Here is a 13,426-nt window from a genome sequence, read left to right as displayed (position 1 = left end):
AACCACCAACAATCAAAAATGCATGATTATTTGGTGTCATGGCTTTGCAATCAATAAATGTGGTTATAATGGAAGTCAATGGGGCAAAAACAGCCACGAACAGTAAATGAGGGAGAAAAAGTTTAAATCTGATGCTGCGCAAAAAATAAAAATTCATCAAAACCAACATTGTTTCTAATCTTTGACATGTCCAAGACTGTGATAAAAGGTAAAAAAAATCCAGTCCACAATCACATTTTATATTGAATATAAGTCATTTTGTGTGTTTTTTTCCCCAAATCAGTGACATAATTTATGAATTTGGCAATTAAAGAGTTAAAATCCTGATTTTTTTGTTAAACATTTAGTAGTTTTGATCAGGACTGAGGTTGATTAATAGATTTATGTAAAAAAAATTGAAAAAAATATTTATCTGATACATTTTTACAGCAGTTTAAAGTAGTGGCTGTTTTCAGCCACGAACATAACGAAAGGGTAGTGAATTTGAACAATGCACAAGGGTTAACTAATGCACAGATAATACTGAATTAATCTGTAACTAATGCTTATCTAAGTTATTCATTAACGATTACCACATTAGGAACTAATTAGGAGTCTGTATGGTTAATGTATTAGTTCATACATGAATTGTTATTAATTAAATATGTAATTGAGAATTAATTCCCTAATAACTCATTTTTTAAACTAATGTTAATAATATGTTAATTACCAGAATGAGCCAAAGCCTTGTATTTCAACTTCCAGATAATACAGGTACACTAATATGCATTAATACATGATTAATTACTTCATTGTTAGTGCAAATTCATGTGGAAATTACTACAATTACTAAATGACTAGTTAATAATGATGTGCCTCAACAAGTAAAATCATAACATAATGATACCTTTGCAAATCATTAGCTAATGATTAATTAAAGCAGGCAACTGGAAGTTGAAGTGCATAGCTTTGACTAATTGTGGTAATTTACACATTAATTTACACTATTAGTTAATAAATTATGTTATTAAGGAATTAATACACAATGATACATTGAATTAATAGCAATTCATGTATTACTTAATTTATTAATCATATAGACTCTTTATTAGTTGCTGATGCAGTAATCATTAATTAATGGTTTAGTTCTTCATGAATCATACATTAACTCATGATTATCTATGCATTAGTTAAACATGAATTAATGCATATTAGTGCACCCGTATTGTAAAGTGTTACCGGTACATGAATAATCATGTACTAATACCTGAATTAATACTTCAACATGAACTCGTGATTAGTGAAGATAAGAATCATGAACCAATGAAGAGCGATCCTTAACTACGACAGGAGTCAAAAGGATTCATGCATTAATAACAGTTAACAAATGTTATTATGGTGCATGTTTGATAGTTAGGCTAATGCATTAATTAACATTTAGGGGTAAACTAAACCAATCAGGCTCCATACGAATAAATAAGAAGTAGGCCTACTCTGACTTTGAATTAAACATGTGATTTAATAGGCTAGTCTCATAATTTCAACTGTTAAATCAAAATCTGCCATCTGCAGCTTTGTGACAAATATTTGGAATGGCACAGGATTATTTAGCCATACATAGATCGGTCTAATCAAACGTGGGAAATAGACTAATAACTACCAGTGATAAATTAAATTTGATCTTAACCATTTTCTGATTTCTGATAGGGTTTGTTTCTGGTGGGACACACATTAGTGGCGCACTGTGTTCTCTTGGTGTGTTAGTTGTGTTCCCACGGTAATAGACCAGCGCCATCTTGGAATTTTTTAGCGGGAATATAAGCGAGACTGTGAGGGACAGACATCTCTTCAGTGGGTTGTACTGTTATTTAATCTGTTTTTGGATTGTTCTGCTGATGAAACACTGCAAAAATATATTTCAGAGAAATTTCAGTAGACAAAAAGCTCAACATGAGCTGTGGAAAATTATAAGTGATCTAGGAGGAGCTTTAAACAGCGTATGCCATTGAAAACACGGTAAGTCTATCCCTCACAGCCTCGCTTTCACACCTGTCATGGTGCTGCTCTGAATTGAGGTCTATACTGGCGTTTTAATCTAATCAATGTGGACTACTTTGGTAAACCGAATTAATAATTAAAGGGATACTCCACCAGTTTTTCTTATTAAACTATGTTATTCCCTTAACTAAGACGAGTTGATACATACCTCTCTCGTCTCAGTGCGTGCACTATATCGCTCTGTATTGCTGCAAAACTATGTTAGCACTTAGCTTAGCCCATGCATTAAATATGGGCCAAGCAGAGAAGCGACCAAACACTTCCACGTTTTCCCTATGTAAACACAGTTACTCGAGTAGTGTAACTTGACCTGGGCTGGTGACACAAAATAAACCGTTGCGCTTTTCTAAGCGTTTAAAATTGATGACTATATTGTATGGCGGAATACCATAACAAGTGCTTTTGAGCAGTTCGACTTGGCGCAATAATATCTTCACTAGTGAAAAGTCCTCTTACCGGCTCCCGCTTCCTCTCCCCCTCCCTCTGACATTTCCGTCAATACAACCAACGTGGCTTTTACTACCTGTGCTATTAGCAAACTGCAGATCATTTGCAATGGCGGACTTTGTAGATGATTATGACTTCTTTGTAGAAGACCCAGAGCCATATCTGTTTGAACCCGAGTACACGGAGGAGGAATTAGCTCTTATGGACCGTGAGAGGAAAGAAAGATATGATCCAGAACAGACCGGAGCTGGCGAAAGACCACGGGCAAACAGCAATTGGTGGTGCAAGTGTGACTGTTGCGAACAGATGCCGACCGAAATTGAGAGCCTGTGCTGTTTAGAATGCTAACTAGCTTCCAACAACCTGTTACTTCGTCAACTCCGCTCGAACTACTACTACCGGCGCATGTCACGTTGGTTGTATTGACGGAAATGTCAGAGGGAGGGGGAGAGGAAGCGGGAGCCGGTAAGAGGACTTTTCACTAGTGAAGATATTATTGCGCCAAGTCGAACTGCTCAAAAGCACTTGTTATGGTATTCCGCCATACAATATAGTCATCAATTTTAAACGCTTAGAAAAGCGCAACGGTTTATTTTGTGTCACCAGCCCAGGTCAAGTTACACTACTCGAGTAACTGTGTTTACATAGGGAAAACGTGGAAGTGTTTGGTCGCTTCTCTGCTAGGCCCATATTTAATGCATGGGCTAAGCTAAGTGCTAACATAGTTTTGCGGCAATACAGAGCGATATAGTGCACGCACTGAGACGAGAGAGGTATGTATCAACTCGTCTTAGTTAAGGGAATAACATAGTTTAATAAGAAAAACTGGTGGAGTATCCCTTTAAAGACATGTTTGCATGTGTGTTGTATTGGGATTTTTCAGGGAGTAATGTACAGTAATTAACTGTATTTCTTGTCATTTAAAGTAGCCTATATGCTTCGATTAGCATTAGCTTATGGACGCGCCTTATTTTACATGTGTGCCTTGTGTGTCTTTATAGGTATGTTTGGGCTTTCTTTTGAGTCCATATATGTTTAATTACATAAAAATAAAAGAACTAAAAATGATTTTTATCTTTGGTTTTTGTACTGGTGGTATAAAGGAATACTCTTAGTGTATGTTTATTCTCATTTTAGTTAATGATTTGTAAGTGCGTCATTGTGTCTTGACTTTTCTTTATGGGGCACATCATTAAACTCATTATTAACTACTCATACACTGACATTAGCTCATCTCCTGTTAATGCATTATTTTGTCATTAATTTACTTGAGGGCACATCAGAATTAATTCACTGTTAACTACTCACTAAATTCAGCTAATGATTTATTGGTAGGCTAACGCCTCCTTTTACAGTCCTGTTACCCATGTACTTACTATGTACTTATTATAGTAATTATAATTACTGGGTAATAACTAGGTACTAACCCTGAACCTACCCCTAAACCTACCCCTAACCCATGTACTTACCTTATATCAGCCAGTACTTTCTAGGTAAGTACACTGTAAGTACACGTAAGTACTGTACTGTAAAAGAAAGCGTTACCGATTTATTATTGTAAACTTCCTACCAAATACACATGTACTATAGTATTCAGCCCAGTTAAGTGATGTTGTGTGGCTTTTCAAAAAGTCAGAGAGTTGAGGTATGGTATCATCATGGCCTGTGTCTGCATGGACAGCGAACTGTACTGATACTAGCAAATGTTCCCCTTACCTTAGGCTTAGTGCATGTTTCCGGTTTGGTTCTTTTTTTGGGAACCGATTCCTCAGAATGTTTGTAACCAAGCAGATCTTGCCCCCCATTGACTACCATAGTAGGAAAAAAATAATATGATAGTCAATGGGGGGCGAGATCTGCTTTCTTACAAACATTCTTCCAAATATCTTCCTTTGTTACAGCAGAACAAAGAAATGTATACAGGTTTGGAACAACTTGAGGATGACAGAATTCGCCTTTGGCTAAGCCACACCCTAGAATGTAGATTGACCAATCACAGCGCAGCCAAGAACGAGCTCCCACAGAGGTCCGACACTTTTTCACAGCGCTCCATTGACTTTAACACAGCCGTCTCATATTTTTGGTCTCGGCAGGCTATTACCGTCGTAGTTTTATCAAAAATATGGTTAAACGTTGTGCCTGGGGCATTTGTAACACAGATACGCGTTTCCCAGAGAGGTTGGAGGGGGTGTGCGTTTTTTTCCCTTCCCAAAACCGAAGTCAAATCCTGACAACTAAAAGTGTCGTCTAGCACACGCTGCTAATAAATACAACGTTATACTCGCGTAGTCCGTTTGCTTTGTAATAACGATTATAGAAGTGAATAGAGACCTACCCAGCTTTGCATGAACAGTGTTGCTCCTTGATATTGTTAGTCCCAGCCTCCGTCTCGATTAGTACGATATGCGGTGGTTCATTTTTTGACTGTGACCGGTATGCATTGCCTCTATTTTGGATGCCTTGTTGTTCCTTGCGTTTCACCTGTATGTCATGAACGTATGCCTTCAAACGTATATTGCAGCCCCTTTTGACTACTTCTATCGGACACTTTATTTGCTGCTTTATAAAAGTTTGATAAAATTTCAGCAGGAAGAGCTGTCACAGCATAAGCCATGTTGATACCAGAGCCCAGATGAAGTTTGTTTGTCGGACGTAGCAACAGTAACTAAGGGGGGCGGGGCCTAGCCAAAGGCGAATTGTCCTTTAATTCAGGAATTAGTACATGCTTATTCATGTACCTTTATTGTAAAGTGTTACCCCATACAAGTATATTAAAAATAGTCCATATGAACTGTGCGTAGGTATTCCAAAGCTATACGATACATTAACATGATGAAATGGACGAAATTTGCTCTTATATCTCAATCCCGTCCATCTTCAAATTCAAAAATTGTGCCTCACTCCATCATTTACGACATCGGTTCTCACATTTGTAACATTTCCCAACTGAGGGCAGACTTTCTGTTAATATTGACCTGCCTTTTTTGTTTTTACAAAAAGCTATCACATTACTTTAAAAGTCTCATTCATTAATAATTGCACAGGGGAACTTCTCAAGAAAGATTTCCACCTAACACATTCGTACACAAATTAAGTTGTTCCTAAACTTCTTGATGTTATCTAATGTTAATGTTCTTTGGTGTATTTTAAATGAGTGTCTGCGTTCCCAAGTACAATCCTTTGCATAAAACACGCCCGATAAGGGCTTTCCGCACACCCTTTCCTTTGTAGCCTTTCACTCTCAGCAAACATCTGATGCTCAGCTCTATAAAGACAGCAAGCAAGATCCTTAAACAATGCCAACGTTTTTTCATACATTTAAAATACTTTTTAGTACGAAAGCTGAATCATGATTTATTTGTGAAAACCTTTGTACGCAGATTTCACGTAGAGTGTAGGTCATATGGAGTACTTTAATTGTTGGTTTATGGTGGTTTAGTATCGCTTATTGTCATTGTATGGAGCTATGGGAAGATGACATTAAAATTTTAGGGTGAATTATTCCTTTAATATTTTAATATTAAAATGTTTGTCCTCAGTGCACCAGCTCTCAGCGTTCCTGTTGTGGAGAGCAATGCCATCCATTCTTCTCACGCAAATATTTCCATCATATCTGAACTCTCTACAAAATCCAACATATCAGCCATATCTGAGCTCTCCTCAAAGTCTGAAACATCACCTTCGTCAAATGTTCCATCAAATACCACCTCCAGAACTGGACGTCCCTCAAGATCGCGGCACTCTGATAAATCAAGAGGCTCTGTCAGATCAGAAGTGTCACGGTCAGTGAGCTCCTCACGGTCCTCAATGATCAGCAGATTACATTTAAACAGCAAGAAAGTATCCTCTCCATCTGGAGCCACTACACATCTCTTCAGCAAGAACTCTTACCTCTGAAACATTGAGCTTAGCCTTAGATTATTGGATCTGAAAAAAACACTAGTTCAGGAAAAAACACATTGGAAATTACTTTTAACCAAACGTCTCAGGTTGCGTATGCAACCCGGTTAACTGAGAAGGGGAATGAGACACTGCTTCTTTAAAGGGAACGGCGTCAGTATGAATGGTGTCTGAAGCATGTGTACAAGCCAATATTCATTGGCAGACGGCAGTCCGTGACGTCACACACAGAGCGCCTGTGCGTATACAATTATTTTGTCTGAAGGAGAAGCGCAGGCAAGCCTGAGGCATGGCAACGAGACACAGCATCTCTATCCTCTTCTCAGGGAACCTGGTTGCATTCGAAACCTGAGACGTTCCCTTTCGAAGTGGAACTTCAATGCTGCATCTTGGTGTTGACTCTATGGGCAACCAATACCAACTATGCCATGCTGAAGGAATGCCTGCCTCACTGAGCTGTGATTGTGTACAAGCAGAGTGGGCATAGCACTAAATGACTCTACGGGCCGGAGTCAAGAGCGCGTCAACCCCAAGGGCGCATCCTATGCTACTTGAATAGTGGCATCACTCCCAGTCAGAGTGCACAAATGCTAGTGCACCTTACTCCCTGTCTCTGCGGGACAGGCCTCAAACTAGAGCCCCAAGCAGAGCTGCAGGGGAATACACAACATCGCCTCTCGGGCATGCCTCTTAGGGGGCAGTCCACCAAAGGGAGCCTGCGAGGTCCTAAAAACCTCAGTAATCAGTACTATCAGACTGAAATATTGAGAAAGGCACCGGACAAAGAGGGAACTGCTACTTGTTTTTCTAAAATGCAATCCACCTCTACTCTGTCCCAGCTACCACCTTCAGTATTGCTACCCATCCCAAGAAGAGAACATATCCCTACCCAGTTATGATTGGGGAGCGCGGCAAAGAAGAAAATTGGATGCATATGCAACCTACTTCAATTCTCCTTTACCAAGCTCATACACTGACTTGAGTAAAGACACTTCCAAAGCCTGCTATAGGTTGAGAATTCAAAAGCCACACTATAGTAGGTATGGCTATATCCCCACCCTAAGGTGAGCGCATATCTCTACTTCAAATCCAACCATAGTTGGGGAGGGAGGTAAATGAAATGGAAGAATGCTTGCAGACTGCCTCCCATATTTTCATTTAGCTTACCTCAACCCTAAGGAGGTATCTGTCTTAAGGGAGCATTTAGTATACAATTCTACTTTAGACCCTAACATATGGGAAAATAAGGAAGAGAGAAAGTTGGAGAAAGGTACTTTTTGGATATCAGAGCGGAGCAAGAGAGAAATGCCAAAGTTAATCTATCTCTGCTCACAGCCACTGACCAATGCTACTCTCACCTTGGGGGCCAGGTGAAGGGGACAAGGATGTCCTCAGACATATGTGCATCCCAACTAAATCAAAAAGTATGCTGAAAATATGGCTTTCAGTGTGTAAAATAAAATGGGAGCAATTTCTGATTCCTGTTTTTCTTTTAACAAAATCTGTTTTCACAGTGTTTTTTCATCAGTCTTGTTGTTTTTCTGACCACTTTTTGTCGATCCCTTCCCTGAGGTCTTGACTCCTCCTGGCCTCACACCTCCTCTGCCCCTTTACTCCTCGGAGGGGGGACACGAGCGGCTTGCCTTCTTACCCAGTCTCCAGGTATCCTATGACAGGTCAGGAGGGTTGGAGGTTGAGGGAGGTGAATTGGATGGGAATATACAGTATATATATAGAATACATCTAATATATATTGGATATTCCTCCTGGACGCTGCCTACTATGCCTTTGCCTCTCTGAAATTCCCCAAAACCGCCTCAACAGAGGTGCCGAAGAATCCACAATTCTGCAACCGATTCAAGATCTCTGCCCCTGATCCAAATCTCCCAGCAGATCAGCCTGATACGCCTGCAAAATCGGACTGACCGCTGCCGCAAACACCTTGCCAATCCGTTAGGTCGGTCTTCAACGGCTTAGATGGCTAGACCAGAGACTTCAAAGACAATGCCTCACTCTGCGAGAGATTGCTGGCTAGCGTCTCTTCTACAGGGGCATCTTCACTTATCCTTGCTCGCATAAACCCTCCACACTCGCATAATTTGAATGTGGGGATAGAAAAATGCAAGCTGAATATGACTTCTTCCAGGATCTTACCACCTCAGTGTGAAGATCCGGAAGAAATGGAAGGCTCATTGAAGAAGGATGATCAGTAAATGCTGTTGAGCCGCTTTCTCAAATTCCTCCGCCAGCTCGACTTGAGAGCCCCACTCAGCAGCCACTGAACCCGACCTGCGGTATGCAGACGCTTGCCCCTCGTCCTTTGAGAAGAGGGCCAAGTGTGAGCAGTTTTGGGCAGAATGCATCCATACCCCTCGAGAGCTGACCATGCGTGCTCTGCTCCCAAGCAGACAAGGCAAAGATCGTGGGTGTCTTCAGATGTCATAAACCGAGGACACAGAGGCACGCACTTTCTAATGAACTTCCTGAAGACAAAAAAGGTGATGAGGTGTAACTCAGGCGCCTTTTATCTTCACGGGCGCTCACCTGTCAATGAATATTGGCATGTATGTACACGTGCTTTAGACAGCGGTCACTCTGATGGCGTTACATAGCATCAACACTAAGACGCAGTGTTGAAGTTCCACTTAAAAAGGGAATAGCAATGTTCAACATAGTTCTCTAAATATTTTTTCCTTTATTAGCTCATAACAAGTGCGCCCCTGCAATTAAACACAGTGTTAATACAAATCTCAAGGAACTCTCCAAATTACGGATTTAAATGCATGCATTTTTTTAACATAAACTGAAAATTGTTAAATGACATGCTGCCTGGAATCTTTTTGAGTAGAAATGTAAAAAAATTTTTTTTATTGATGGTTCATTCATTCATTGAGAAAAGTAGATTAAATATTTAGAGATAGCATATTACCCATGACTCACAATGAAATGTGAAATGTGGAACAGTTTGTGCTTTGTCAAAACTACTATTCATTTTATGTTTTGTGGAGTTGATGTAAAAAAGCAATGCAAGAAGACAATAAAACAATTTAAAGATGTTTTAAACAAACGTTTTTTATTTATTTATCCATTTATCCTCTTCTCCAGTGGAATGCAAGTATAGAGAGGTCTGGGGGTCTTATCATTATCGTTAATTAATTAATTAATTATCATCAAAAAAAAACATTTTTGTTAATTGAAATATAGCTGAAATAATATAGAAATATTAGAAAATAAATTTAAACTAAATAAAAATGAGAAATGTTGCTTTGGCAACAAACTGAATTAGTTGAAGGACAAAAAAAAAAAAAAACTTCAACTAAAACTACAGAATGGAGCAGTTTCACTTGCTTTGTTTCCTTTTCTGCAATATTTCTAACATTGCTGTATGTAGTTTATACAAAAACAGTATCACTTTTTCCTGTACATGCAGCTCTACAGCAATATTGTATAACTTATGTTATATAAGCCTGTATATAGAAGATAAATGTCTGATTTAAGAAGAACACTCGACCAATATGATATCGAATACCTAGCTGATGTTCTTTCACGACAACACACACAGGTCCTCCACTAGTATACTGTTTTTACTGTGGAACGAAACCTTAAATCGTTTACATTTATAAACTATCATCGTTTCCTTTATCACAAATGATGTCCTGGGAAAGGACAAGTGATGTCCTTTTAGGGACTTGTGACCCTGGTTGTCAGATTCTGAGATTTGATAGAACTCATGAGAAATTGCTTATGAGGTAAAACCATGTAGTTTTACCAGTTTTAAGCTGTAATATGCCGAAAAAGCATTGTGGAGGCACTGGGTTCAGATACCAAGATGGGAGGAAGCTGTCCTTGAAGGACACACACCACCATGTAATTTTATTCCATGATGACTTGAAACTTCTCAGCAGTTCAGGGAACTTTCTTTCCATCGATCTTTGAACTTTTCTTCCATTCATCTGTGGCATGAAGCCGGCAGCATGAGGCAGCGAACAGTGGTGATGTATGTGGAGATCGGCTGCTTTGTGTCCTGTCTGTGTGGCTGGATGTTGATCTGTTCCACTCTGGCCACTGAGTACTGGGTCTTCTCTGAGGTCAGCTCTGTAGTTCTGACCACCGGGAATTACTATTCCAACCTCTGGATGGACTGTGTCTCAGACACCACAGGAGTATCTGACTGTAAATACTTCCCTTCCATGATGGACCTGCCTGGTGAGGAATCACTGCTCACACTTTATAAAAGATCTCACTTGTTAACATTAGTTAACATGGACTAACAATGAGCAATATAAAATGACATCATTTATTAACCTTTGTTAATGGTGCTCATTTGGTGCTCAAAAAATGTTTCATGTTAGTTCACAGTACATTAATTAACTAATGTTAGCGAATACAACTTTTGATCTTAAAAAGTATTCGTAAACGTTGAGATTAAAACAGTATTAATGAATGTTGTAGATATATCGTTCATTGTTAGTTTATGTTATGTTAACAAATGAAACCTTATGGTAATGTTATCGAATCACACTTCAAACTGAGAAATTGTGTCATGATTTGGTGGGGGAATTTTTTTTATAAATGGCTCTCAGTAAAATCTCTATATATATAGGGCGAATGCAGGTTGATCGGGACACTTTTTGCCATTAAGATGACTGGGAAAAAGTGTTAAATAAAACCTTACTTTTATTTTCATTTAATTATTTTTTCAGCAAAAACATTATGCAGCAAAACTGTTATCAGCATTGATAGTAATAAATAGTTCTTGAGCAGCAAATCAGCATATTAAAATGATTTTTGAAGGATTATGTGACACTGAAGACTGGAGTAATGATGCTAAAAATTCAGCTTTACTATCACATGAATAAATTACATTTTAAAAACATACATTTCAAAATATATTATTATAAAAACAGTTATTTTAAATTGTATAATATTTCACAATATTACTGTATTTTTTATCAAATAAATGCAGTCAAGGTGATATATAATGTTATGACATTTCTCAATCAGGAGGAGAGGCTGTTCATGCGTTTGGTGAATATTAAAATCCTCTCTTTGTGTGGTTGTTAGTTTTCCTGCATGTGTGCAGGGCTCTGTCTGTGGTCTCTGTGATCTTTGGGTTCTGGGGAGCTGTGCTTGCCCTCATTGGGATGAAATGTACCAAAATCGGAGGCTCTGAACTCGCCAACGCCAGAGTTACATTCGCAGCAGCATTGACATACATGGCATCCGGTATGAATATTCCTTCATAATCCTTTTTGCATAAAGCATAAATTGAGTATCATTAACTGGTGTCTGTTTTGCAGGGTTCAGTGGTATGATAGTCTACTCCTGGTGGGGAGATAAAGTGCGTTCAGAATTTGTGGATCCATATTTCTTAGAAACAAAGTACGTAATTATGACGGTGGTGTTTGTCATATTACTGTATGTCTAACTTTGAAAGTGTTTTTTTTTTTTTTAGAAAGTATATATTGTAGTAATTGACGTAAAATACATGTCATGATGTACCAAAGGGCTTATAGGGGTCATATAATGAGGAATCAAATATCTTTGGTCTTCTGAGACAGAATTGTTCCTTGGATCATAAAAAAAACTCCCCAGTCCAAAAATACAATTTATCGAAATGGATGGATGAATGGATGGATAGGCAAAAGAGATGCAAAAGAAAACTTTAATTCTAACGGCCAGTTCACACTGCGCTGACAGACGTTGACCAACGTGGACAATCACCAGATTACAGTACGAAACTTTTCAGACATTACATGACCCGACAAACGCTGATTCAACATACAAGCTCCAACAGACGCCGACACACTCTGACAGGAGTAACACACTGATCCGACAAAACCCTGGTGCAGTGTGATTGGCCGTAAGATTCTAAGACAGTAATTTGAATTGAGTGAAATAAGCAAAAGTGACAGTTGGCTTTTTAAATTAAGTGACTGTGTAAAACACTTTTTTAAGGGCTTATAAGTCAATTTAACTAGCCTGGTTAAAACCAGACCATTCTCAGTTGTAACTGAGTTATGGTCTGGCAAAGCGTCATAGACAAATCATTTCCAGAGGGGCGTCACCAACGGACGTCGCGGATAGACCTAAACCCAATCAGAGCGATGAAGGTGATGACGTACGCAGAGCGGCGGAGAATCTCAGAGTGTTGTTCTTTGCTCGGTTTTTAACAAAAAGGAAACGTTCAAATCTCTTAAAACAGACGCGATAGCAGATTCGAACGAGTGATGTTCGACGGCGGCATCCATCTTTGTAATGTAGGCTACAAAATCTGCTTCAAAATCCCAGCGCTGTCGTCATCGTGTAAAGCCCGCCCCAACGCTTCTGATTGGTGCCTCGATTTCGGCGGATTGGAAATGAGCTTGAATGAGCTCTTTGCCAGACTAACTTTCAGAGCAAATCTAAATTTGCCGGAAGTTGTCTGGGTTTTCCCAGGCTACAATTTAACATGTTATTTCAGTGAAATCGGTATGATGGTCCTTTAAAATATGTGACTTTTATTTCTCAGGTTTGAGCTCGGTGCCGCTCTCTTCATTGGTTGGGGAGGTTCGTGTCTGGTTATATGTGGAAGTGCAGTCATGTGCTATTTCTCTGGGAAAGAGTCATTCCCCAAAAGGTCTGACCCGTCACACAGTATACATCTACTGTACGTGGAAACAAGTTGAATAGGGGGGTGCAATGAATATGTGGTTAAATTGGTACCTTTTTTTCTTCCTCAGATTCAACAAACAACTCATAAGACCCCCAACCAAAATGACGGCACGTACCAGACGTACGTACATGCTGCCCGTCTCGTCCAGACCCACAACAGTCTTCATCCCTCCTTCACACCAATCATACAGTGAGAGAAGAGGAAGAAGAGAGAGTAGAGGGAGGAGAGGAACACAAGGAAGCCAGTTTTCAAGAACCGTCAGACCCATAAGGCCTCCTATAGACTCAGCTGTGTAACCCAGTGTTTAAAGAAATAATCTAGAAACATTTGCAATGTTTGTTGACACTTTTCAATTAAGAGAGCTTCTCTGTTTAATATAACAGGAGC

General features: G+C 39.2%; 2 protein-coding genes across 2 annotated transcripts in view; both read left to right on the top strand.

Moving 5' to 3' along the window:
- Positions 1 to 7,568, top strand: part of cldn10e (claudin 10e) — a 15,628-nt gene extending 8,060 nt beyond the window's left edge. The window contains exon 5 of the mRNA XM_056266970.1: positions 6,024 to 7,568. Coding sequence (XP_056122945.1) covers positions 6,024 to 6,381 — 358 coding nt within the window. The 3' untranslated portion in view covers positions 6,382 to 7,568. The remainder of the gene's footprint in view (positions 1 to 6,023) is intronic.
- Positions 7,569 to 9,895: 2,327 nt separating this feature from the next.
- LOC130101302 (claudin-10-like) lies at positions 9,896 to 13,401 on the top strand. The gene is made up of 5 exons (XM_056266972.1): positions 9,896 to 10,590; positions 11,449 to 11,610; positions 11,685 to 11,766; positions 12,896 to 13,003; positions 13,107 to 13,401. The coding sequence occupies exons 1-5, from the start codon at positions 10,359 to 10,361 to the stop codon at positions 13,333 to 13,335; spliced, it is 813 nt and encodes a 270-aa protein (XP_056122947.1). The 5' UTR covers positions 9,896 to 10,358; the 3' UTR covers positions 13,336 to 13,401.
- Positions 13,402 to 13,426: the final 25 nt, after the last annotated feature.

This window comes from Rhinichthys klamathensis, unplaced genomic scaffold (assembly GCF_029890125.1).
Source record: "Rhinichthys klamathensis goyatoka isolate OS25496 unplaced genomic scaffold, OSU_Roscu_1.1 h1tg000254l_1, whole genome shotgun sequence".
In the NCBI taxonomy this organism is placed as follows: domain Eukaryota; kingdom Metazoa; phylum Chordata; class Actinopteri; order Cypriniformes; family Leuciscidae; genus Rhinichthys; species Rhinichthys klamathensis.
Note: the sequence above shows the minus strand (reverse complement) of the source record. Positions and strands in the feature narration are given on the sequence as shown.